Source organism: Pseudophryne corroboree, chromosome 6 (assembly GCF_028390025.1).
Source record: "Pseudophryne corroboree isolate aPseCor3 chromosome 6, aPseCor3.hap2, whole genome shotgun sequence".
Classification (NCBI taxonomy): Eukaryota; Metazoa; Chordata; class Amphibia; order Anura; family Myobatrachidae; genus Pseudophryne; species Pseudophryne corroboree.
In genome coordinates, this window is record NC_086449.1 from 422,698,517 (window position 1) to 422,723,709 (window position 25,193).

General features: G+C 44.2%; 1 protein-coding gene across 5 annotated transcripts in view; it reads right to left on the reverse strand.

The window, feature by feature from the left end:
* PTPN12 (protein tyrosine phosphatase non-receptor type 12) overlaps positions 1-25,193 on the reverse strand; it is a 257,987-nt gene that overhangs the window by 20,610 nt on the left and 212,184 nt on the right. For all 5 annotated transcript variants that reach the window (XM_063926980.1, XM_063926978.1, XM_063926977.1 and 2 more), the window contains 6 exons: positions 13,968-14,110; positions 13,795-13,861; positions 13,425-13,502; positions 13,016-13,111; positions 12,746-12,828; positions 6,199-7,106 (listed from right to left, as the gene is read on the reverse strand). In XM_063926980.1, coding sequence (XP_063783050.1) covers positions 6,199-7,106; positions 12,746-12,828; positions 13,016-13,111; positions 13,425-13,502; positions 13,795-13,861; positions 13,968-14,110 — 1,375 coding nt within the window. The remainder of the gene's footprint in view (positions 1-6,198; positions 7,107-12,745; positions 12,829-13,015; positions 13,112-13,424; positions 13,503-13,794; positions 13,862-13,967; positions 14,111-25,193) is intronic.

Here is a 25,193-nt window from a genome sequence, read left to right on the forward strand (position 1 = left end):
TATGTAAACTTATGAGCACAACTGTACCTTCCCTCCGCAGCACCCCCAGCTAGGAATACCTACTCTGCTCCAACTCTGCAGTCCTTTCGGACAGCAAAATTTAAAAGCAAACCCAAAAGGTTCTTCTATGGCCTTCAAGGGCAATACAAGTAAACCCAGAAAACAGACAGCTGCAAGTTCTCAGGAACTAGACCTCCGGATCTGCTTCCACAAAGCCTTCGGCATGACGGTGGACCGGACTGCTTGGAAGACAGGCAGGTCGGAGCCCGGTTATGTTATTTCAGTCACATTTGGGCCAGGAATTCCCACCTCACCAAATCTTCAAATCAGGCTTACCAGCTTCTCCAGAAGCAAGTATGACTTTGCAGGCAGCAACAATTCAAAAACTGGTACAGACTCGGGTCTTTGTCCCAATTCCACCTCAACTACAAAACAAGGGTTATTATTCCAACCTGTTTGTTCCGAATCCGGAGGGTTCGGTAAGGTACATTTGAAATCATTGAACCCGTACTTGCAGGTCTTCGAGTTCACAGTGAAGTATCCGAGAGCGGTGTTCTCAGGTCTGGAGGAAGGGGACTAAATGGTCCGGATCGCATCTTCAGAGAATACGTCTGTCGCCAAAAGCCAGGATTTGTCTTCTAGGGTGGCTTCAGACTTCTCACCTGACCAAGGGTCAACGGTTCAGGATTAAAAATTGGATTCTGCTGACCACAGACGCAAGCCTCAGAGGTTGGGGAGCAGTCACCCAGGGGGAACAGTTCCAAGGAAAATGGTCAAGTCAGGAAACCATTATTCCGGTCAGTGTTCTAGAACTAAAGGCCATATACTACGCCCTTCTACAGGCTTAACATCTTCAAGATCACTCCATGCAAGTCTAGTCGGACAATTTGACGGCAGTAACATACATAGCCTGACAGGGCGGAACAACAAGCAGAACAGCAATGTCAGAGGTAATAAGAATTCTCCTCTGAGCAGAAAGACACGCGGTGACGCTGTCAGCATTCTTCATTCCGAGAGTAGAACTGGGAAGCAGACTTCTCAACAAACACGACCTCCATCCAGGAGAGTGGGGCATTCACCCGCTGGTGTTGGAGTCCTTAACACGTCGGTGGGGAATTCCACAAGATAGATGTGATTGCCTCTCGTCTCAACAAGAAGCTAAAGCGGTTTTGTTCCAGGTCAAGGGACCCACAAGCAGTGGCGGTGGATGCTCTGGTGACTCCACGGGTCTACCAGATGGTTTACGTGGTCCCACCTCTTCCATTGATCCCAAGAAATCTCAAAAGAATAAAAAGGGAAAAGGTTCAAGCAATTCTCATTGTTCCGGATTAGCCAAGAAAACCTGGCGTGGTATCATTATTTCAGCTTGCTACCACCGGAGTAGGGAGGCACCCAACCCTTTACATGCTAAATCTGATTACTATAGGCGTGATATGCATGATAGATCATTTTTGAGAGGAGATAAAGTGTGATATATCATTTGAAAACCACCCTTAGATTGAAGCAGCATCTCTAAAGAATGGAAGGTAGAGCTTCACCTTAATATTTACAGTATAGACCAGTGATCTCCAACCCGTAGCTCGCGAGCTACCGGTAGTTCGCCGTAGTATTTTCGGTAGCTCACAGAGCGCACGAGCTTGGGCAGTCACTGGCAGTCCTCCCTTCATTTTTAATATGGTGTCGGCTGTCAGCCAATCAGAGCTCGTGGACTGGCAGTGACGGCACCTGATTGGCTGCCGGACCGCGAGTTTTGATTGGCTCACTTATTGGCACCATATTTGAAATGCCCGCCGCCACCGTAGACTGTCACCCTCACCGCAGCCGCTCTCCGGACTTCACAGGAGAGGCGTGCACTGCGCTCTCCTCCCCTTCCATCCCTCATACAGGAGGAGCAGAACCTGCGGCAGTAGAAGCCAGCAAGGGTTAGCCCTGTGTAAGGCACTATATCGGACACTACGGGGGGGTATTTTAAATGGCACTGCTGGGGGACATTGTGTATCTGGCACTGCTGGGAGGCATTATTTGAATATCTGGCACTGCTGGGGGGCATTATTTGTGTATCTGGCACTGCTGGGAGGCATTATTTGAATATCTGGCACTGCTGGGGGGCATTATTTGAGTATCTGGCACTACACGGAGGGGCATTACTTGTAGTTGTGAGGCCACACCCACTTCCGCAGGAACGCACGCGCATTGAGGGGAGGGGGTAGCTCCTTCAGAGGTTTTATTTTACGAAAGTAGTTCACACCCCAATTAAGGTTGGAGACCACTGGTATAGACCATTTAATTATACCGGGTCAACTCAAAAACTAAATAAGAGTCATAGGAAAGGTCCGCTGACCAGTTTTGTTTCTTTATTCTCTTCTGAGTACTGGATTCCTTAACTACAATACCATCATGTGTATGTCTGCCCTTACACAGATAGTTTAATACTTCTACTGACATGGTGAGAGGAAACCCAAATGCTTGGATTTCTCCAGTTGGGGACCTCAAGTGGAATCATATATTTGAATGTTTGGACTTCTACCATTATTTAAAGCAGAACGCCCATGAATAAATATCTTTATTTTGTTAATCTATAATAGGGAGTGTTTACCATTTCCTTTGTTTTTTCTTCAACCTTCTATCACTAATTTATAATTATGTACAGTATCATAGTTTACCTAGTTAAATGGCATAAAATGTAGTAAGCAGACTGACCGCTGTACACTAGAAGAGGACACCTCCATCACATGACCAGCTAAGAGCAGTGGTTTTGCCATCCAGAGAGGAACTTAAAAAGATTGAGCTTTAGAAGAATAGCAATGACTTGCTAGAGAATAAACAATACTTAACTTGCTATTTAATGAACAACATTATGTGAAATTGCTGTTTTAAGCAGTTAGACGTACCAAAATTAAAAAATGTTTATAATGTTGAATTGAAGTACAACCATTTCTATTTAAAGAGTAACCATGGCATATTATTGATAGGGCAATAATGGACTATATCAAATCCATTTTCTTATGTTCTGTAAGGTTTGATTAACCAACTTTACCATATATTAACATTTACAGAAAACAATGTTGTTGCAATCTCATATTTTAGCCTCCAGCTGACACAGTTTTTCTTTCTTTCATAATAGAAGCATTTATTGCTGTATATGGAGAGAAAGCAGCTATTTCCAAACTAAACTAGAAAAGAGGAAATTTTTTGCTGCGCCTGTGTTAAGTTATAAAACTGAGGATAGAAAAGAACCCGGAACTTATGGTATGGGGACACGTTCGCCACTATAAGGAGATGTGCAAAACTCCTAAAGGATTGACCAAATTATAAAAATTAATAGAGGCGCTCATGTAGAACCACACACCAGATTTTCACGGGTTCAATAACAACCAAGGAATCAGATGAATTTAATAATAAGTATGTGTATTTATTAACAACAATACTCTGTACTTGATTTATAAAATAAAAAAAATAAAAATTATTTTTTAAAAACACATGAATAATCTAAGCTTTGATTACTGTAATAAATATCAAATAAAGTTTCACTGAACTGGATATTATGAGAGTTCAAAAATGTAACAAAATGTTGCAATCCTTTTAAGAACACTGTTGCCACAGCTGCTAAAATTGCTGTAATAGAGATTACCCACATGGATGGGTTGTATATGAATGAATTTACCTCTCCATAAGGGCTGGTGAACCCGAGCGTCCCCGGGTAAGTCCAGAAAATGCCCAATAGGTGGTGAAACAGGAGGGTACGTTGCGTGTTTAAATATATTTCCAAACTAACCTCGGTACTCAAGGCACACTAACAGTAAAAGGTTTTAGAGATACTCATGCTTGAGCACAGGTTGTTAAATCAAAAGAACTGAAGTACTAATTAAGTCTCTTGTGCCCTAGTATAGCTATCCCTAAAATGTGGACTGGTAAGCGGGGTACACACTATGCGATGTGTACCCAGCCGATACATTGGCCTGATTTGGCCAGAAACACATCGGGACGATATCGTCTCAGTGTGGACCCGGCTTCAGTGTGCTTTGAGTACTGTGGTTTGGAACCCCTGATATACATTATTATAGTACAAGCGCCTGAAGCTTATAAAATGAAAGAAAAATAGTAAGACAAATTTGGCATTTGGTGATTTAGGGGTGCTGCCACTGTTGTAAATAGTGGGTGCAGAAATATCATTTTTTAAAGCAAGCTCCTTACTGGAGAAGGACTTTAATATTGGCTTTAGATTCAATTTGGAGTCAATTGTTAATTGACCGTGCAGGACTGTTGTAAGGAACTCGAGTTTTTCATGCTAAAACACTTTTATATGAGTAGTAGGTCATCCATCTAACTTGTTACACATTAAAACAGAACTAGCTGAAAAGACCTAAAAGGGAGGTGAAATACAGGTGGAACGCTACATTCAGAGAACTGAGACATGTTCACATACACTTGAATTTAAATAAACCAAATATGCAGCACATCTTTTCAATATCTGGGAAAAGGCCACTGAATTCTGTGGGATCCGAACTATTGGTAGACATATTTATGTTCGACACATTTTGGGAAAAGGGGGGGGTTTCATGTTTATTTTATGCCACATAAAAAAATAACTTTTAGTAACCTTGTGGCGAGTGGAGCAAGACACCGTGCCAAAAGCATGGCGAGTGGAGAGAGTCCACGAGGGGGGACTCAGTTCAACCATTGGTGGTCTCAGATGCCAAAACTATCCACACTAAACCCCCAAAATGCAAAAAAAAGTGTGTCAACCATTGTCATATCAACCTTTCACATGACGACCTAATGCATATAGCTCTTCCACAGCACACCCAATTAAGCATAAATTTGTAGAATTAGCAAAACAAACTACAACATGGCAAGGACTCACTGCAGAGTTGCTTGCTTGTCTGCAGAGCAAGCATACAAAACTGCACTGCAATGAAACACTTATGTCTCTTGCATGAAAGTGGATCAATAATCTGAACATTAACAGTGCAATACTTCAAATTGAAAATTAAACCGAAAAAAAATTACCTGAAAGTAATTTTCCCAATTGGAAATAATCTCAAAGATAAATTGCGAAAGACGCAAACCTTCTTCTAAAGTGTATTAGAAACAGTTTGGCTCCCCATTAAAACTAGACCATCACAGAAGATGGTAGTGCAAAATCCTTCCCCTCCCATGGGAATTTATGCTCTGCGATCTTTTTACTAACATAGAAACATAGAATTTGACGGCAGATAAGAACCACTTGGCCCATCTAGTCTGCCCTTTTTTTTTATCCTTTAGGTAATCTCAACCCTTTTTGAACCTTAATTCTTTGTAAGGATATTCATATGCCTATCCCAAGCATGTTTAAATTGCTCTACAGTCTTAGCCTCTACCACCTCTGATGGGAGATTATTCCACTTATCCACTACCCTTTCTGTGAAGTAATTTTTCCTTAAATTTCCCCTGAACCCCCCCCCCCCCCCCCTTCCAGTCTCAGTGTATGTCCTCGAGTTCTAATACTTCTCTTCCTTTGAAAAATGTTTCCCTCCTGAACTTTGTTAAGACCCTTGATATATTCGAAAGTTTCTATCATGTCTCCCCTTTCCCTTCTCTCCTCCAAACTATACATGTTAAGATCTTTTAGCCTTTCCGGGTACGTTTTGTGATGTAGGCCATGCACCATTTTAGTTGCCCTTCTTTGTACACTCTCTACTGTATTTATATCCTTCTGGAGATATGGTCTCCAGAACTGGACACAGTATTCCAGATGGGGCCGCACCAATGACCTATACAGTGGCATTATCACTTCTTTTTTTTCCTGCTACTGATTCCTCTCCCTATGCAACCAAGCATCTGACTTGCCTTTCTCATTGCTTTGTTGCATTGCTTTCCTGCCTTCAAGTCACTTGAAATAGTGACTCCTAAATCCCTTTCCTCCTCAGTAGTTTCCATTATAGTACCTTTGATACTATATTTAGCCTTTGGGTTTTTGAGACCCAAGTGCATGATTTTAGTTAGGACAGCTTTAAGATCTTATACTTGTCAATATTATAACAGGGCAGCAGTACCCACAACACATATCCTAGTCTTCATCAGCCTGAGCAACTTGTGGGCACAGGAGATAGTTGTGATTTTTACTGTCTAGCTCACTGAGCAGTGCTTTAACAATAACAAAATCAGATTTCAGCAAGTGAGAACTTTAGAAAAGCACAGATAATGGAGTGTCCTTACCTTTTTGAGATATGGAATGTTTTGCGATAGACATGGGCAATACTTTTCTAGTTGATAGGTTTTCAGAGGCAGTGGCTGCAGACACTGTGGCACTTGCGGTTGATATATTGGATAAGCTTTTTGTCATGGATTGATGAGAATCCCCTTCTGTGTCAGAATCATCAGAGTGAAGAGGATTAGTAAAGGATAAGGGTGGTTGAAGTGAAGGAGTCTTGTGATCAACCTGACCCCCTATCTGAGATGTAAGGAAATTGCTATTTAATACAGTCTTACTATCACAGGAAGATGCTTCTAAATGTTTGTCTGCAGAGTCAGACACATTTTTACAGTTTGCATGTTCATTGCCCAAAGCAGTAGAAACACAGAGAGGAAGATGGTCTGGCCTGGTTAGACTGTCTGAGCTTCTCTGAGGTGGTGCTTCATCTAATGTTTTAGCAGGTTTCAAACTCCTACAATCAATACAAGAGTTTGAAGATATAACTGCTAGAGACTCCAAAGAACTGGATGCTTGAGTTTTAGGTGACTGGTCAATGGAATAAGATGAAGCAGATTTAATTTTGATGCCAAGTCCTCTATGCAAACCTGCACTTGTCTCAAAACTTTTAGGGCTTTCTTGAAGAGGTACTTTCTTTATTTCAATACTCAGTTTACGCTCTAGCTTCTTCTCAACATTGGGCTCATTCTTTCCTGTAACATCTGCAGATTTGTTATAGTTCTCATTCATGTCTGTTAAATTTTCTGAGGAGGCCATGTGCAAAACAGGTTTTGGATGATAGCGATCACATTCTTGCCACACCGTAGTCACAGTTGGAAAAGCAGAAGGAGGTGAAGGTGTCAGAATTGGTGGCACAGGAAGAGGCTCTGGAGGTTGCAAGATTTCTTCCTTGACATCTCCTTCTACAAGGCAGCTGTAAAAAGAAAAATGTAGGTTATAGGCAATCACACTCTTCGGTTCAGTATAGTTTATGGACTTGGCCTGAAATATAGGGCCTCCCTAAGGCTATATATTAGCCCAATTGGGTACCATTGTGTCAGACCTAATATTACCATTGCTTACATACCTAATTTGTCTTAAACATAACATGTATGGGAGTACCCTGGTCAATAGGGCAGCTGGTTTGTTATAGTTGAGTGTAGGCGCTATAGATGATCATAAGTACATAACAGTATATATAATATTATATAATGGGTAGATCTCTCAATCTTATCAGTAGAGCCTGAGAAAATTCATATTATTTGTGAAGGGATGGGACTACTCAGAAACAATGAATCCAATAGGTTAACATTGCCAACAAGTTTCATCGCTGTGGTTTTGTGAGAAAAAAAGGATTAAGATGATCATGACAGTGCTTCATACCGAATTTAAATTACCTGCTTTATCACACCAATCTATCAGCATATGCTTGGTATGTACAAGAAGTGCATTAATCTCTGTTAGTGAGGTGAGAACAAGGTGTGAGTACTCCAATACAAAATACTTAATGAAATCTTAACTTGTTCAAAAACATGTTGGGAAACACAAGATATGCCATTTATTTTATTAATTGTCCTGATAAATGCAATTAGCAACCTCCCTACTCTTACCATCTACTGCAGTGGTCAGGAAACAGGGGTAAATTACCCCAAATGGGGTAAAAATGAAATTCCTGGGGGTAATGGACGGTCGCGCTGCCGAGACACAGCACCGACCGGCTCGCAATGTGACGTGTTGACGTCACACCGCGCTCCCTCCTGCCTGCGCTGTGTTCCTGGCCACGGTGTGTTGTGCTGACGTCACACCGCGCTCCCTCACGCCCGCCCGTCATGCGCTGTCCTGTCCTCCGGCCCGCCAACCCACACACAGAACTTGAAGTTGACTGAGTTCTGCAGGATCAGACAGTGGCCCACATAACAGTGGGAAATTCCCACTGACATTACTGAGGTGAGGATGTGACCATCTGTCTCCTAAAAGTCGTGTCTCCCCCCCCCCTCCCCTTCCCTCCTCAACCATCTTTCTTACAGTCATTCTGGTGTTTTGGGGAGAAAGTGTTAATTAACCCATTCATTGCCAAAAAATAATGTGCAAAAAATAAAAAATTATATGCAGTTGCAAGAAAAAGTATGTGAACCCTTTGGAATTTCCTGGATTTGTGCATAAATTGGTCATAAAATGTGTTCTGATCTTCATCCAAGTCACAACAATAGACAAACACAGTCTGCTGAAACGAATACCACACAAACAATTATATGTTCTCATGTTTTTATTGAACACACCATGTAAATATTCACAGTGCAGGGTGGACAGAGTATGTGAACACCTTGGCTAATGACTTCTCCAAGAGCTAATTTGAGTCAGGAGTCAGCCAACCTGGAGTCCAATCAATGAGGGTTCACATACTTTTTCTTGCAACTGCGTGTGTGTATATGTATATATATATATATATATATGTATATATATATATATGTATATATATATATATATATATATATGTATATATATATGTATATATATATATATATGTATATATATATATATGTATATATATATATATATATATATATATATACACACACACACACACACACACAGTATCTCAGAAATGCCATATAAAACAGTGATAACCAGTATATATGCACAATAATATATGATGTTCTTCCTTTCAAATCAAGGGGGTAACGTCGGCGTATCTAAACATATTTTGGGGTAAAAGGTAAAAAAGTTCCCTTCTACTGTATATATGTGAAAGCCCTCCCTCACTCACTGACTCATCACTAATTCTCTTACTTCCCGATATGTTCGGAAGCTGAAATTTAACATAGGTATTCTTCAGGTGAGAAATAGAAAAACTACATAATTAGAATTTTAATAAACTTCCCCTAAAGGGATGAAAAGGGGGTTGACATAATGCCATCATTACCAATGCGTGGCTTGCATCGCATTAACGATGACACCCAAATGGACAATCGGATCAAAATTTGGATTGCACCTCCAGTGGGTAGAATTTAAGAAACTACAAAAATGGTCCTGTCACTTTTTACCATCTCTGCTACGGGTGATCCTCTAGTAACGCCAAGAACCATGGATTAATATTTACTTACATTAAGACGTCTCAAATTGACATCTCTATATAAATTTTTAACACTCATTTATATTTAGAACCGTGAAGATCCGAAACTTCCATGCAATGAACGGGTAGAACAGATAGTAGGAGATAAAACTACACAGCTGATTGGATTGTATGTACATATGTATTTATTTTTCCAAGAAGAAGCACTTGGAAAATTAAGACAAATTAATGTCTGCTTGAAACATCCTAATAAATTCTGTCCATTATAATTTAAACTCTGTAAATCTCTTAATTCCATGTCTGCTAACCTATTCTGTGATGATCACAAATTTAACCACATGGAATTTGAGTTTAAAAGACTAACAGGTCATGGGAGAAATGTCACCTTTGAGAGATCTAGGCCACTGAAGAGAGCTGTTCAAAAGACCAAGTCTAATACCGCGTACACATGGTGCGATGGCCGATATGGACTATATTGACGCTGGAGGCAAGAGCCTCTAACATAGTCAGTAGCGACCCTGCCTGCACCCACTATATTTCCTTGCGATGCCGATCCCACCGGATCACGCATCAGCATCGCAAGATGCATACACATGGTGTGATATGCACTATATTTACTTCTGATATGGACTATATAGTCCATATTGGAGGTAAAATCGCACCGTGTGTAGGCCCCTTAAAGACTGGGTGTCATTGTCTAGTTAGCCATTCCATTACTTAACATGTTAATATTTTCAGAGAATAGTATTTAAACTTGTTTAGCTGCAACAAGCTTTATTAGTAAAGTATGAAAAATTACATCACATGAAGTTCACACCACTTTTGGAACATTGACAGCACAACTGCAAATACACATGTAAGTGGGTACAAAGAACTGAAGTCAGTAAGGCTTTGGAAGAGTGCTGGCAAAGTCGCAAAGAAAGACTTCAGTAGTTCTGAAATCTCAGCTATACAAAATGGAGTTTCAACATCAAATAAAAGCTTTGCTGCCAAGCCCACAGAATGCAGTATATGTGCCAAAAATAGACAACACTTAACTCTTATCCAGAAAGCCAAAATAGACACATTGCGGCATTCCTACCCATACTGTTTGACAATATACTTGAACAAGAATAGGGTTGAAAAACATAGTCTATATTCTATATACATACTGTACGTATCCAGGTTCCCTCTGACTCCGATTCATGTTTGTAAATAAAGCAAAAAAAAGCACGTAACTGTGTCTGGAACAAACCAAGTTGCAATGGAAGGCGAACAGATATTTATATTTTTTTGTGCAGGCTAAATACTGGCTGCTTTTGCATGTAGCCCACAAATGTTATAGCTTTAATTTTACACTGCAATTTTTATTTCAGTTTGAACACACCACACATGGCTTTGCCCATATGCTTTCTTTTTTGCTTTACGTACAAACATGATTCAGGACCTTTGTCTCAAGGGATAGAGAACCCTTAGGAGCAGGAATTCTACACCAAGGTCCTCAAGGCACACTAATAGTCCAGGTTTTAGTGCTATCTATGCTTAAGCACAGGTGACTTAACCACTTGCCTGGCATGGTCGCATCAGATGCGAACATGCCTGCAAGTGCTTTATCTGACCTGGTCGCACAGGATGCGACCAGTCATATAAACAGTGTTAGTAGCACCAGGGAAGGGAAACTTCCCTCCGCTGCTGCTGTCAGAGGAGCCGGAGGGTCTGCACTCCATCACTTTCCTTCTTGGTCAAGTAGCCCTTACATAGCCTGGAGGTGTGTTTGTTTTTCAACAAGACAATGACCCCAAATGATGGTCCCAGTAAGCACAAGCCAGATTGAATGGCATGGCCCTGCAGAATGCTGTGGTAGCCATGCTGGTTAAGTGTGCCTTGAATTTTGAAAAAAAAATCACCAACAGTGTCACCAGTAAAGCACCTCCATACCATCACACTTCCTCCTCCATGCTTTACAGTGGGAACCACACATGCAGAAACCATCCGCTCACCTTCTCTGCATCTCACAAAGACATGGCAGTTGGAACAAAAAATCTCAAATTTGGACTCATCAGACCAAAGTACAGATTTCCACTGGTCTAATGTCCATTCCTTGCGTTTCCTGTCCCAAACAATTCTCTTCTTCTTCCTCAGTAGTGGCTTCTTTGCCGCATTTCAACCATGAAGGCCTGATTCACGCAGTCTCCGCTGAACAGTTGATGTTAAGATTTGTCTGCTACTTGAACTCTGCGAAGAATTTATGTGGGCTCTGATCTGTGGTGCTATTAAGTAGCGGTTTCTGAGGCTGGTAACTCTTAATGAACTTATCCTCTGCAGCAGAGGTTACTCTTGGTCTTCCATTCCTGGGGCGGTCCTCATGACAGCCAGTTTCATCATAGCCTTTGATGGTTTTTGCAAATGCACTGGAGAATACATTCATAGTTCTTTAAATTTTCCGTATCGACTGACCTTCATGTCTTAAAATAATGATGGGACTGTCGTTTCTCTTTGCTGAGTTGAGTCGTTCGTGCCATAATATGGATTACAACAGTAGTCAAATAGGGGTGTCCACTGTGTACTAACCCTACCTCTGCACAACACAACTGATGGTCTGAAACACATTAAGAAGGCAAGTAATTCCACAGATTGACTCTTGACAAGGCACACTTGTTAATCCAAACCATTCCAGGAGACTACCTCATAAAGCTGATTGAGAGAATGCCAAGAGTGTGCAAAGCTGTCATCAATGCAAAGAGGGCTACTTTGAGGAATCCAAAATATAACACATATTTTGATTTATTTATTTTTTAACACTTGTTTACAACATAATTCCATATGTGTTTTTTCATAGTTTTGATATCTTCAGTATTCATCTTTAATGTAGAAAATAATTACAATAAATAAAAACCTTTGAATGAGAAGGTGTGTGCAAACTTTTGACTGGTATAGTGACCTTTTATTTGAAGCACCGTTCTAGTTGTGGCAAGAAAACTTCATCCCCATAGGCATCTGGTTATCTAAAGAGGACACTTCCAGACTTAACAGAGCGAGCAACAAAGATCATATCCATGCGAATATATACCTGGTGGGGGACTGAGAAATGAGTATCTCTAGCGTCAGTTTTTCAGGTATCCTACAGAGCGTGTTTTCTAAGCAGGCTGAGGAGAGTAGATGAGTTCTCAGGTAGGGGTCTGCACTGATTTCAGTAGAGGTGCAGAACTTTTCAAGGAAAGGTCCTGAAAATCATTAAAGTTTCCACCAAGAACCACATGACCCTGCACGACTCGCTCAATACAATTGAACAATTAGGCAAAAAAGGAACCCTGTTTTTGGTTTGGTTCATAAACATAGACCCTGCAACACACACGCACTCCAGATAAGCACCTCGGACGGTCTCCCTCCCTCCTCACTTACTGAGCATCACTGAGAGCTTGTCCATGATAGCCCCTCCCTCCCATTTGTGTATACTTCAACTGTGCTTCTACAATGGTGTTTATTAGTTCAGTAGCTACAAACATACAACCCTTACTAACCTCCGAATACGTGGTGGCTTTGGTGGTGGAGAGTCAGTTTTCATATTTTCTGCAGAACTAATTGGGTCATCAGTATTTTCATCCTACCAATATTTAGAAGAAAAAAATTATTTTAATAGGCAATGCCTATTTATTCATTTGCACAAACAAAATAAAATTATGAGGACACAATAAATTTCATTATACCAATGCTAAAAAAAAACAAAAAAAAAAAAACCTCCAGATTAATTAGGCAAACTACAGGCTGCAAAAAGCGCAGGAAATACATACCAAGCCATCCACAGTCTTCCTAGCTTCACTCTCGTACACTTGGAGCTGCTTCTCAAACAGCTGTGCTATAGCACGATGCACAAGTTCATACTGCTCCTAGGTAAGGTAAATGTTGGAAGGTAAAATGCATTTAATGCTTAGTCAGATTATTTTAAACTGGAAACTAAAAACTATGTTTAACAAATTGATTTAGAGTGCAAATCTTTAATTGGCCAAACAATCTACATAAGTTTTTGTTTTAGAAAAAGTATTTAACACACAAAGGCCTTCATGATAAATATTTTAGGCTCTGGGTTTCTAAGTCACATGCAGTTAACATTAATACCTTGTAGATATACTTTGACAGTTAAAGCAAAAATATTCCTATTAAAGAAATGTATTAATACTGTACTTAAATTTAATTTCATACTTTAGTCTGGACAGCCGAATGTCGCTGTGTCCTCATGTCTTGAATTAGACTGAAAACATTAAACTCTTCAGGAATCCTCTGAAAAGAGAGGACAACACATCAATATCCTACAATTGTGAAGGCATACCTCCCAACATGACCCATTCCAGGAGGAATTCAATGCTCTGTTCCTGGACATCACTCTTAATTTATGATTGCCATCTACTGTGTTGAACTAGTTAACTGATTAAAAAAAGGTGTTTCAGCACAGGTGATTGCAATCATAATTTAAGAGGGAAGCCCAACAGCAGAGCATTTTGTTCCTCCTGGAATGGGTCATGTTGGGAGGTATGGTGAAAGCTACTCAAAACATTTCTGAAAGTTGACCTACCCGAGCTTTCAGCAAATTCCATGTATAATCTATTGCACAAATAGCACCTGTCCTTCCACATCCGGCACTGTTAAAAAGGGAGGAGACCTTCGTCACAGACGCACTCTAAAGTCAGTGTTTCAAAACATAAACAATGCCATACCTCACCCAGAAATAAAGTTCTTATCACACACCTGCAATGTATACATATTGGAACCTTTTCGTGGGCCTGATAATCCCTCATTAAGCTGATCATGTCCAGGATAGAATCAAAGGATGATGGAACGTCATGATCTGGCCAGTTCACATAATGGAACTGATGAATTATACGTGATTCCTGAAAAGCAAAAGAATTTTTGTAAAGCACTAGAAGCTGCAGATATATCATCAGAATTACTTTGGGTGGGAGGGAAGGAACGCATTAATAAAAGGACAAGAATGCCACTAGTTCAAGTAGTTACAGAAAGTGATAAACTGCATAAACTCTGTTGTGTGTTTCACAGGACTGTTGCCTACTTCTTCTGCCCATTTCTCTAACGTCCTAGAGGATGCTGGGGACTCCGTAAGGACCATGGGGATAGACGGGCTCCGCAGGAGACATGGGCACTTTAAGAAAGACTTTAGGTCTGGGTGTGCACTGGCTCCTCCCTCTATGCCCCTCCTCTAGACCTCAGTTTGATACTGTGCCCAGAGGAGATGGGTGCACTTCAGGGAGCTCTCCTGAGCTTCCTGACAGAAAGTATATTTGTTAGGTTTTTTTTTTTCAGGGAGCCTGCTGGCAACAGACTCCCTGCATCGAGGGACTGAGGGGAGAGTAGCAGACCTACTTCTGTGAGTTTCAAGGCTCTGCTTCTTAGGCTACTGGACACCATTAGCTCCAGAGGGATTGGTACGCAGGTATCACCCTCGCCGTCCGTCCCAGAGCAGCGCCGCCGTCCCCCTCGCAGAGCCGGAAGATAGAAGCCGGGTGAATAGGAGAAGAAAAGAAGACTTCAGAGGCGGCAGAAGACTTCATGATCTTCACTGAGGTAACGCACAGCACTGCAGCTGTGCGCCATTGCTCCCATACACCTCACACACGGCAGTCACTGTAAGAGTGCAGGGCGCCCTGGGCAGCATATAGACCTCTTTTGGCAAAAATAAGTATATGTACAGCTGGGCACTGTACATATATAAGAGCCCCCGCCAAATGTTGAGATTTTCAGCGGGACAGAAGCCCGCCGCCGAGGGGGCGGTGCTTCTCCCTCAGCACTCACAGCGCCATTTTTACTCCACAGCACCGCTGAGAGGAAGCTCCCCGGACTCTCCCCTGCTTATACCACGGTAGACAGAGGGTTTTAAAGAGGAGGTGGGGCACAAAATTGGCGCATATTGTATATGTAAACAGCGCTATCTGGGTAAACATATTATTGTGTTTTTGTCCTGGGTCATACAGCGCTGGGGTGTGTGCTGGCATACTCTCTCTCTGTCTCTCCAAAGGGCCTGGTGGGGAAACGGTCTTCAGATAAGAGGTTCTCTGTGTGTGTGGTGTGTCGGTACGCGTGTGTCGACATGTCTGAGGTAGAAGGCTCACCTAGAGAGGAGGGGGAGCGTATGAATGTGAGGTCTCCGTCGGTGGTGCCGACACCTGACTGGGTGGATATGTGGAATGTTTTAAGTGCTAGTGTGAACTTATTGCACAAGAGATTAGACAAAGCTGATGCTAAGGAACAGTCAGGGAGTGAACCCGTGTCTGTCCCTATGTCGCCGGGACCTTCAGGGTCTCAGAAGCGCCCACTATCCCAAATAGCAGACACTGATACCGACACGGATTCGGACTCCAGTGTCGACTACGATGATGTAAAGTTACAGCCGAAAGTGGCTAAATGTATTCGATATATGATTATTGCAATAAAAGAAGTGTTGCATATCACAGAGGAACCCCCTGTCCCTGACACGCGGGTACACATCTATAAGGGAAATAAGCCAGAGGTAACTTTTCCCTCCTCAGACGAGTTGAACGAATTATGTGAAAAAGCTTGGGAATCTCCAGACAAAAAACTGCAGATTCCCAAAAGGATTCTTATGGCGTATCCTTTCCCGCCAACGGACAGGGTACGGTGGGAATCACCCCCCTAAGGTGGACAAAGCGTTGACACGCTTGTCAAAAAAGATAGCGCTGCCATCACAAGATACGGCTACCCTCAAGGATCCTGCTGACCGCAAGCAGGAGGTTACCTTGAAATCCATTTACACACATTCTGGTACATTACTCAGACAGGCAATTGCGTCGGCCTGTGTTTGTAGCGCGGTAGCAGCATGGACAGATTCCTTATCGGCGGAGATTGAGAGCCTAGATAATGATACCATTTTATTGACCCTAGGCCATATAAAGGATGCTGTCTTATATATGAGGGATGCTCAAAGAGACATTAGTTTACTGGGTTCCAGAATAAACGCTATGTCAATCTCTGCTAGACGTGTTCCTCTGGACCCGGCAGTGGACAGGTGATGCCGACTCAAAAAGACATATAGAGGTTTTACCTTACAAGGGGGAGGAATTGTTTGGGGAAGGTCTCTCGGATCTGGTCTCCACAGCTACGGCAGGTAAATCAAATTTTTTGCCTTATGTTCCCTCAGAACCTAAGAAAGCGCCACATTATCAAATGCAGTCCTTTCGTTCAAATAAAAGCAAAAGAGTGCGTGGATCGTCCTTTCTTGCCAGAGGTAAGGGCAGAGGTAAAAAGCTGCACAGCACAGCTAGTTCCCAGGAACAGAAATCCTCCCCGGCCTCTGCAAAATCCATCGCATGACGCTGGGGCTCCCCTGAGGGAGTCCGCTACAGTGGGGGCACGTCTTCGACTTTTCAGCCACATCTGGGTTCACTCACAGGTGGATCCCTGGGCAATAGAAATTGTTTCTCAGGGATACAAGCTGGAATTCGAAGAGGTGCCTCCTCGCCGGTTTTTCAAATCGGCTCTACCGACTTCTCCCCTGGAAAGGGAGATAGTGTTAAATGCTATTCACAAACTGTGTCTTCAACAAGTGGTGGTCGAAGTTCCCCTACTTCAGAGAGGGAAGGGATACTACTCCACCCTGTTTGTAGTTCCGAAACCGGACGGTTCGGTCAGACCCATATTGAATTTAAAATCCCTGAACCTATACTTAAAACGGTTCAAGTTAAAAATGGAATCGCTCAGAGTGGTCATCGCCAGCCTTGAAGGGGGGATTTTATGGTATCCCGGGACATAAAGGATGCATACCTTCATGTTCCCATATATCCACCTCATCAGGCGTACCTGAGATTTGCGGTACAGGATTGTCATTACCAATTTCAGACGTTGCCGTTTGGGCTATCCACGGCCCCGAGGATTTTCACAAAGGTAATGGCGGAAATGATGGTACTCCTGCGCAAGCAGGGTGTCTCAATTATCCCGTTCTTGGACGATCTCCTCATAAAAGCGAGATCACTAGAGAAGTTACTGAACAGCGTGTCACTTTCATTGAAGGTGTTACAGCAACACGGCTGGATTCTCAATATCCCGAAGTCGCAGCTGGTTCCTACGACTCATCTGAGCTTCTTGGGCATGGTTCTGGACACAGACCAGAAAAAGGTTTTTCTCCCGATAGAAAAGGCTCAGGAACTCATGACTCTAGTCAAGAACCTATTGAAGCCAAAACAAGTGTCTGTGCATCATTGCACTCAAGTCCTGGGAAAAATGGTGGCAACATACGAGGCCATTCCCTTCGGCAGGTTCCATGCAAGGACTTTCCAATGGGACCTATTGGACAAGTGGTCCGGGTCACATCTACAAATTCATCAGCGGATCACCCTTTCCCCAGGGCCAGGGTATCTCTCCTGTGGTGGCTGCAGAGTGCTCACCTTTTGGAAGGACGCAGGTTCGGCATTCAGGATTGGATCCTGGTGACCACGGACGCGAGCCTCCGAGGTTGGGGAGCAGTCTCAAGGGGAAGAAACTTCCAAGGACTCTGGACAAGTCAAGAGACTTGTCTTCACATCAACATCCTGGAACTGAGGGCCATATACAACGCCCTACGTCAGGCGGAGAACTTACTTCGTGACCAACCAGTTCTGATCCAGTCAGACAACATCACCGCAGTGGCTCATGTAAACCGCCAAGGCGGCACAAGGAGCAGGGTGGCAATGGCGGAAGCCACCAAGATTCTTCGCTGGGCGGAAAATCATGTAAGCGCACTGTCAGCTGTGTTCATTCCGGGAGTGGACAACTGGGAAGCAGAGTTCCTCAGCAGACACGACCTGCATCCCTGGGGAGTGGGGAGTTTAGCTACAGAGGTATTGCGCCAGATCAAAAGATCCTCAGGCGGTAGCAGTAGACGCCCTAGTGACACAGTGGGTGTTCCAGTCGGTGTATGTGTTTCCTCCTCTTCCTCTCATACCCAAGGTATTAAGAATATTAAGAAAAAGAGGAGTGAAAACAATTCTCATTGTTCCAGATTGGCCACGAAAGACCTGGTATCCGGATCTGCTGGAAATGCTCACAGAAGATCTGTGGCCTCTTCCTCTACGACAGGACCTGTTACAACAGGGGCCATGTCTGTTCCAAGACTTACCGCGGCTGCGTTTGACGGCATGGCGGTTGAACGCCGGATCATAGCGGAAAAAGGAATTCCGGATGAGGTCATTCCTACGCTGATAAAGGCTAGGAAGGACGTGACAGCTAAACATTATCACCGTATATGGCAAAAATATGTTTCTTGGTGTGAGGCCAGGAATGCTCCTACGGAAGAATTCCATCTGTGCAGTTTCCTGCACTTCCTACAAACTGGAGTGAATTTGGGCCTAAAGTTAGGATCTATTAAGGTTCAGATTTCGGCCTTATCCATTTTCTTTCAAAAAGAATTGGCTTCTCTCCCAGAAGTACAGACTTTTGTAAAGGGAGTGCTGCATATTCAGCCTCCTTTTATACCTCCGGTGGCGCCTTGGGACCTTAACGTGGTGTTGAGTTTCCTTCAGTCGCACTGGTTTGAACCACTTCAAACGGTGGAGTTAAAATATCTCACTTGGAAGGTGGTCATGTTATTAGCCTTGGCTTCGGCTAGGCGAGTGTCTGAATTGGCGGCTTTGTCTCATAAAAGCCCCTATCTGGTTTTCCATATGGATAGGGCGGAATTGCGGACCCGTCCTCAATTCTTGCCTAAGGTGGTGTCAACTTTTCATATGAACCAAAAATAAACAACAATAACACTTGTTATTAGGCGCAAGCTTCCTTTAGGTCTAAATTGAACACTTGTAATTAAATAATTGTAGTTGCTGCTCCCAACAGGTGATTTGGATTATCACCTAATTAAAGACAATAGTTGGAAATAAATGAGAGCGCAATTGCAATTAATAAAATTATATATACTTTAATACATGCACATCATATATTGGACAGAATTAAAAACAAGGTTAATCTAAAAAGTCAAATTAATATTGGTGCTTGACACACCCCCGGAGGGTTCCACAACCTGTAACTGATCCGGTAATTGCCTGTAAATCAATCACTGTCTCAAATGTTAGTAGCTTTTTCTACTGTATTCGAATAAAGTTCCACGGAATATTAAATTATGGTTTTTAGGAGTAAAGTCTGATGCTCACCGCTGCTGGAGTTCAATAGCAATAAACTTCCCAATATCTGGTGCAGCGGAGGGAGAAGGAGCATACACCTCTCTGGATCCAAATGCCGTATGAAGAGAGGGAAAGCGGCTGTCAGCAGCGCCGCTCACAGCGTCCCTGTCAGCCCGTGCTCCGTACTCCACAATTAGGAGCGAGCTGATGAGATGTTTTCTCAGGGTACACGTGAAAATGAGCGCGGCTGTAGACTGGCAGTGGAACAGTGGAGACAGAGCCCGGAACAGTGTTGTGGTCCTCACAGGGGTAGCCTTTACGCGTTTCTCCGCTGTCAGCGTATAGCGGTTTCCTCAGAAGGTAGCAACCTATTGTGGTGCCTGTGGCTACACGAGATTTGGAGGATTCTGAGTCCCTTGATGTAGTCAGGGCTTTGAAAATTTATGTGGCCAGAACGGCTAGAGTCAGGAAAACGGAAGCACTGTTTGTCCTATATGCAGCCAACAAGGTTGGCGCCCCTGCTTCGAAGCAGACTATTGCTCGCTGGATCTGTAACACGATTCAGCAGGCTGGATTGCCGTTACCAAAATCAGTCAAGGCCCATTCCACTAGGAAGGTGGGCTCATCTTGGGCAGCTGCCCGAGGGGTCTCAGCACTACAACTGTGCCGAGCTGCTACTTGGTCGGGTTCAAACACCTTTGCAAAATTCTATAAGTTTGATACCCTGGCTGAGGAGGACCTAAGGTTTGCTCAATCGGTGCTGCAGAGTCATCCGCACTCTCCCGCTAGTTTGGGAGCTTTGGTATAATCTTCATGGTCCTTACGGAGTCCCCAGCATCCTCTAGGACGTTAGAGAAAATAAGATTTTAAATCTACCGGTAAATCTTTTTCTCGTAGTCCTTAGAGGATGCTGGGCGCCCGTCTCAAGTGCGGACTACTTCTGCGAGACTTGTATATAGTTTTGCTTACATAAGGGTTATGTTATAGTTCCATCAGGTTGGACTGATGCTACGTTATTTTTTCATACTGTTAACGGTTTACTTGATACACAAGTTATATGGTGTGATTGGTGTGGCTGGTATGAATCTTGCCCTTGGATTAACAAAAATCCTTTCCTCGTACTGTCCATCTCCTCTAGGCACAGTTTCTCTAACTGAGGTCTAGAGGAGGGGCATAGAGGGAGGAGCCAGTGCACACCCAGACCTAAAGTCTTTCTTAAAGTGCCCATGTCTCCTGCGGAGCCCGTCTATCCCCATGGTCCTTACAGAGTCCCCAGCATCCTCTACGGACTACGAGAAAATAAGAATTTACTTACCGATAATTCTATTTCTCATAGTCCGTAGTGGATGCTGGGGACTCCGTAAGGACCATGGGGAATAGCGGCTCCGCAGGAAACTGGGCACAAAAGTAAAAGCTTTAGGACTACCTGGTGTGCACTGGCTCCTCCCCCTATGACCCTCCTCCAAGCCTCAGTTAGGATACTGTGCCCGGACGAGCGTACACAATAAGGAAGGATATTGAATCCCGGGTAAGACTCATACCAGCCACACCAATCACACCGTACAACCTGTGATCTGAACCCAGTTAACAGCATGATAACAGAGGAGCCTCTGAAAAGATGGCTCACAACAATAATAACCCGATTTTTGTAACAATAACTATGTACAAGTATTGCAGACAATCCGCACTTGGGATGGGCGCCCAGCATCCACTACGGACTATGAGAAATAGAATTATCGGTAAGTAAATTCTTATTTTCTCTAACGTCCTAAGTGGATGCTGGGGACTCCGTAAGGACCATGGGTATTATACCAAAGCTCCCAAACGGGCGGGAGAGTGCGGATGACTCTGCAGCACCAAATGAGAGAACTCAAGGTCCTCCTCAGCCAGGGTATCAAATTTGTAGAATTTAGCAAACGTGTTTGCCCCTGACCAAGTAGCTGCTCGGCAAAGTTGTAAAGCCGAGACCCCTCGGGCAGCCGCCCAAGATGAGCCCACTTTCCGTGTGGAATGGGCTTTTACAGATTTTGGCTGTGGCAGGCCTGCCACAGAATGTGCAAGCTGAATTGTACTACAAATCCAACGAGCAATAGTCTGCTCAGAAGCAGGAGCACCCAGCTTGTTGGGTGCATACAGGATAAATAGCGAGTCAGATTTTCTGACTCCAGCCGTCCTGGAAACATATATTTTCAGGGCCCTGACTACGTCCAGCAACTTGGAGTCCTCCAAGTCCCTAGTAGCCGCAGGCACCACAATAGGCTGGTTCAAGTGAAATGCTGAAACCACCTTAGGGAGAAATTGAGGACGAGTCCTCAATTCTGCCCTGTCCGTATGAAAAATTAGGTAAGGGCTTTTATAGGATAAGGCCGCCAATTCTGAGACACGCCTGGCTGAAGCCAGGGCTAACAGCATTACCACCTTCCATGTGAGATATTTTAAGTCCACAGTGGAAAGTGGTTCAAACCAATGTGATTTTAGGAATCCCAAAACTACATTTAGATCCCAAGGTGCCACTGGAGGCACAAAAGGAGGTTGTATATGCAGTACCCCCTTGACAAACGTCTGTACTTCAGGAACTGAAGCCAGTTCTTTTTGGAAGAAAATCGACAGGGCCGAAATCTGAACCTTAATGGACCCTAATTTTAGGCCCATAGACAGTCCTGTTTGTAGGAAATGCAGGAAACGACCCAGTTGAAATTCCTCTGTAGGGGCCTTCCTGGCCTCGCACCACGCAACATATTTACGCCAAATACGGTGATAATGTTGTACGGTTACATCCTTCCTGGCTTTGATCAGGGTAGGGATGACTTCATCCGGAATGCCTTTTTCCTTCAGGATCCGGCGTTCAACCGCCATGCCGTCAAACGCAGCCGCGGTAAGTCTTGGAAGAGACAGGGTCCCTGCTGGAGCAGGTCCTTTCTTAGAGGTAGAGGCCACGGGTCCTCTGTGAGCATCTCTTGAAGTTCCGGGTACCAAGTCCTTCTTGGCCAATCCGGAGCCACGAGTATAGTCCTTACTCCTCTCCTTCTTATGATCCTCAGTACCTTGGGTATGAGAGGCAGAGGAGGGAACACATACACTGACTGGTACACCCATGGTGTTACCAGAGCGTCCACAGCTATTGCCTGAGGGTCCCTTGACCTGGCGCAATATCTGTCTAGTTTTTTGTTGAGGCGGGACGCCATCATGTCCACCTTTGGTTTTTCCCAACGGTTCACAATCATGTGGAAGACTTCTGGGTGAAGTCCCCACTCCCCCGGGTGGAGGTCGTGTCTGCTGAGGAAGTCTGCTTCCCAGTTGTCCACACCCGGAATGAACACTGCTGACAGTGCTATCGCATGATTTTCTGCCCAGCGAAGAATCCTTGCAACTTCTGTCATTGCCCTCCTGCTTCTTGTGCCGCCCTGTCTGTTTACGTGGGCGACTGCCGTGATGTTGTCCGACTGGATCAGCACCGGCTGACCTTGAAGCAGAGGTCTTGCTAGGCTCAGAGCATTGTAGATGGCTCTTAGCTCCAGGATATTTATGTGAAGTGATGTCTCCAGGCTTGACCACAAGCCCTGGAAATTTCTTCCCTGTGTGACTGCTCCCCAGCCTCTCAGGCTGGCATCCGTGGTCACCAGGACCCAGTCCTGAATGCCGAATCTGCGGCCCTCTAGAAGATGAGCACTCAGCAACCACCACAGGAGAGACACCCTTGTCCTTGGAGACAGGGTTATCCGCTGATGCATCTGAAGATGCGATCCGGACCATTTGTCCAGCAGATCCCACTGAAAAGTTCTTGCGTGGAATCTGCCGAATGGAATCGCTTCGTAAGAAGCCACCATTTTTCCCAGGACCCTTGTGCATTGATGCACTGACACTTGGCCTGGTTTTAGGAGGTTCCTGACTAGCTCGGATAACTCCCTGGCTTTCTCCTCCGGGAGAAACACCTTTTTCTGGACTGTGTCCAGAATCATCCCTAGGAACAGCAGACGTGTCGTCGGAATCAGCTGCGATTTTGGAATATTTAGAATCCACCCGTGCTGTCGTAGCACTACTTGAGATAGTGCTACTCCGACCTCTAACTGTTCCCTGGACCTTGCCCTTATCAGAAGATCGTCCAAGTAAGGGATAATTAAGACGCCTTTTCTTCGAAGAAGAATCATCATTTCGGCCATTACCTTGGTAAAGACCCGGGGTGCCGTGGACAATCCAAACGGCAGCGTCTGAAACGGATAGTGACAGTTCTGTACCACAAACCTGAGGTACCCTTGGTGAGAAGGGCAAATTGGGACATGGAGGTAAGCATCCTTGATGTCCAGAGACACCATATAGTCCCCTTCTTCCAGGTTCGCTATCACTGCTCTGAGTGACTCCATCTTGAATTTGAACCTTTGTATGTAAGTGTTCAAGGATTTCAGATTTAAAATAGGTCTCACCGAGCCGTCCGGCTTCGGTACCACAAACAGCGTGGAATAATACCCCTTTCCCTGTTGTAGGAGGGGTACCTTGATTATCACCTGCTGGGAATACAGCTTGTGAATGGCTTCCAATACCGCCTCCCTGTCGGAGGGAGACGTTGGTAAAGCAGACTTCAGGAACCGGCGAGGGGGAGACGTCTCGAATTCCAATTTGTACCCCTGAGATACTACCTGTAGGATCCAGGGGTCCACTTGCGAGTGAGCCCACTGCGCGCTGAAATTCTTGAGACGACCCCCCACCGTACCAGAGTCCGCTTGTAAGGCCCCAGCGTCATGCTGAGGACTTGGCAGAAGCGGGGGAGGGCTTCTGTTCCTGTGAAAAGGCTGCCTGCTGCAGTCTTTTTCCCCTTCCTCTGCCCCGGGGCAGATATGAGTGGCCTTTTGCCCGCTTGCCCTTATGGGGACGAAAGGATTGAGCCTGAAAAGACGGTGTCTTTTTCTGCTGAGAGGTGACCTGGGGTAAAAAGGTGGATTTCCCAGCCGTTGCCGTGGCCACCAGGTCCGATAGACCGACCCCAAATAACTCCTCCCCTTTATACGGCAATACTTCCATATGCCGTTTGGAATCCGCATCACCTGACCACTGTCGCGTCCATAACCCTCTTCTGGCAGAAATGGACAGCGCACTTACTCTTAATGCAAGAGTGCAAATATCCCTCTGTGCATCTCGCATATATAGAAATGCATCCTTTAAATGCTCTATAGTCAATAATATACTGTCCCTGTCCAGGGTATCAATATTTTCAGTCAGGGAATCCGACCAAGCCACCCCAGTACCCCACATCCAGGCTGAGGCGATTGCTGGTCTCAGTATAACACCAGTATGTGTGTATATACTTTTTAGGATATTTTCCAGCTTCCTATCAGCTGGCTCCTTGAGGGCGGCCGTATCCGGAGACGGTAACGCCACTTGTTTTGATAAGCGTGTGAGCGCCTTATCTACCCTAGGGGGTGTTTCCCAACGCGCCCTAACCTCTGGCGGGAAAGGGTATAATGCCAATAATTTTTTAGAAATTAGCAGTTTTTTTATCGGGGGAAACCCACGCTTCATCACACACCTCATTTAATTCATCTGATTCAGGAAAAACTACGGGTAGTTTTTTCACACCCCACATAATACCCTTTTTTGTGGTACTTGTAGTATCAGAAATGTTCAAAACCTCCTTCATTGCCGTGATCATGTAACGTGTGGCCCTACTGGAAAATACGGTTGTTTCCTCACCGTCGACACTGGAGTCAGTGTCCGTGTCTGGGTCTGTGTCGACCATCTGAGGTAACGGGCGCTTTAGAGCCCCTGACGGTGTTTGAGACGCCTGGACAGGTATTAACTGTTTTTCCGGCTGTCTCATGTCGTCAACAGTCTTTTGTAAAGTGCTGACGCTATCACG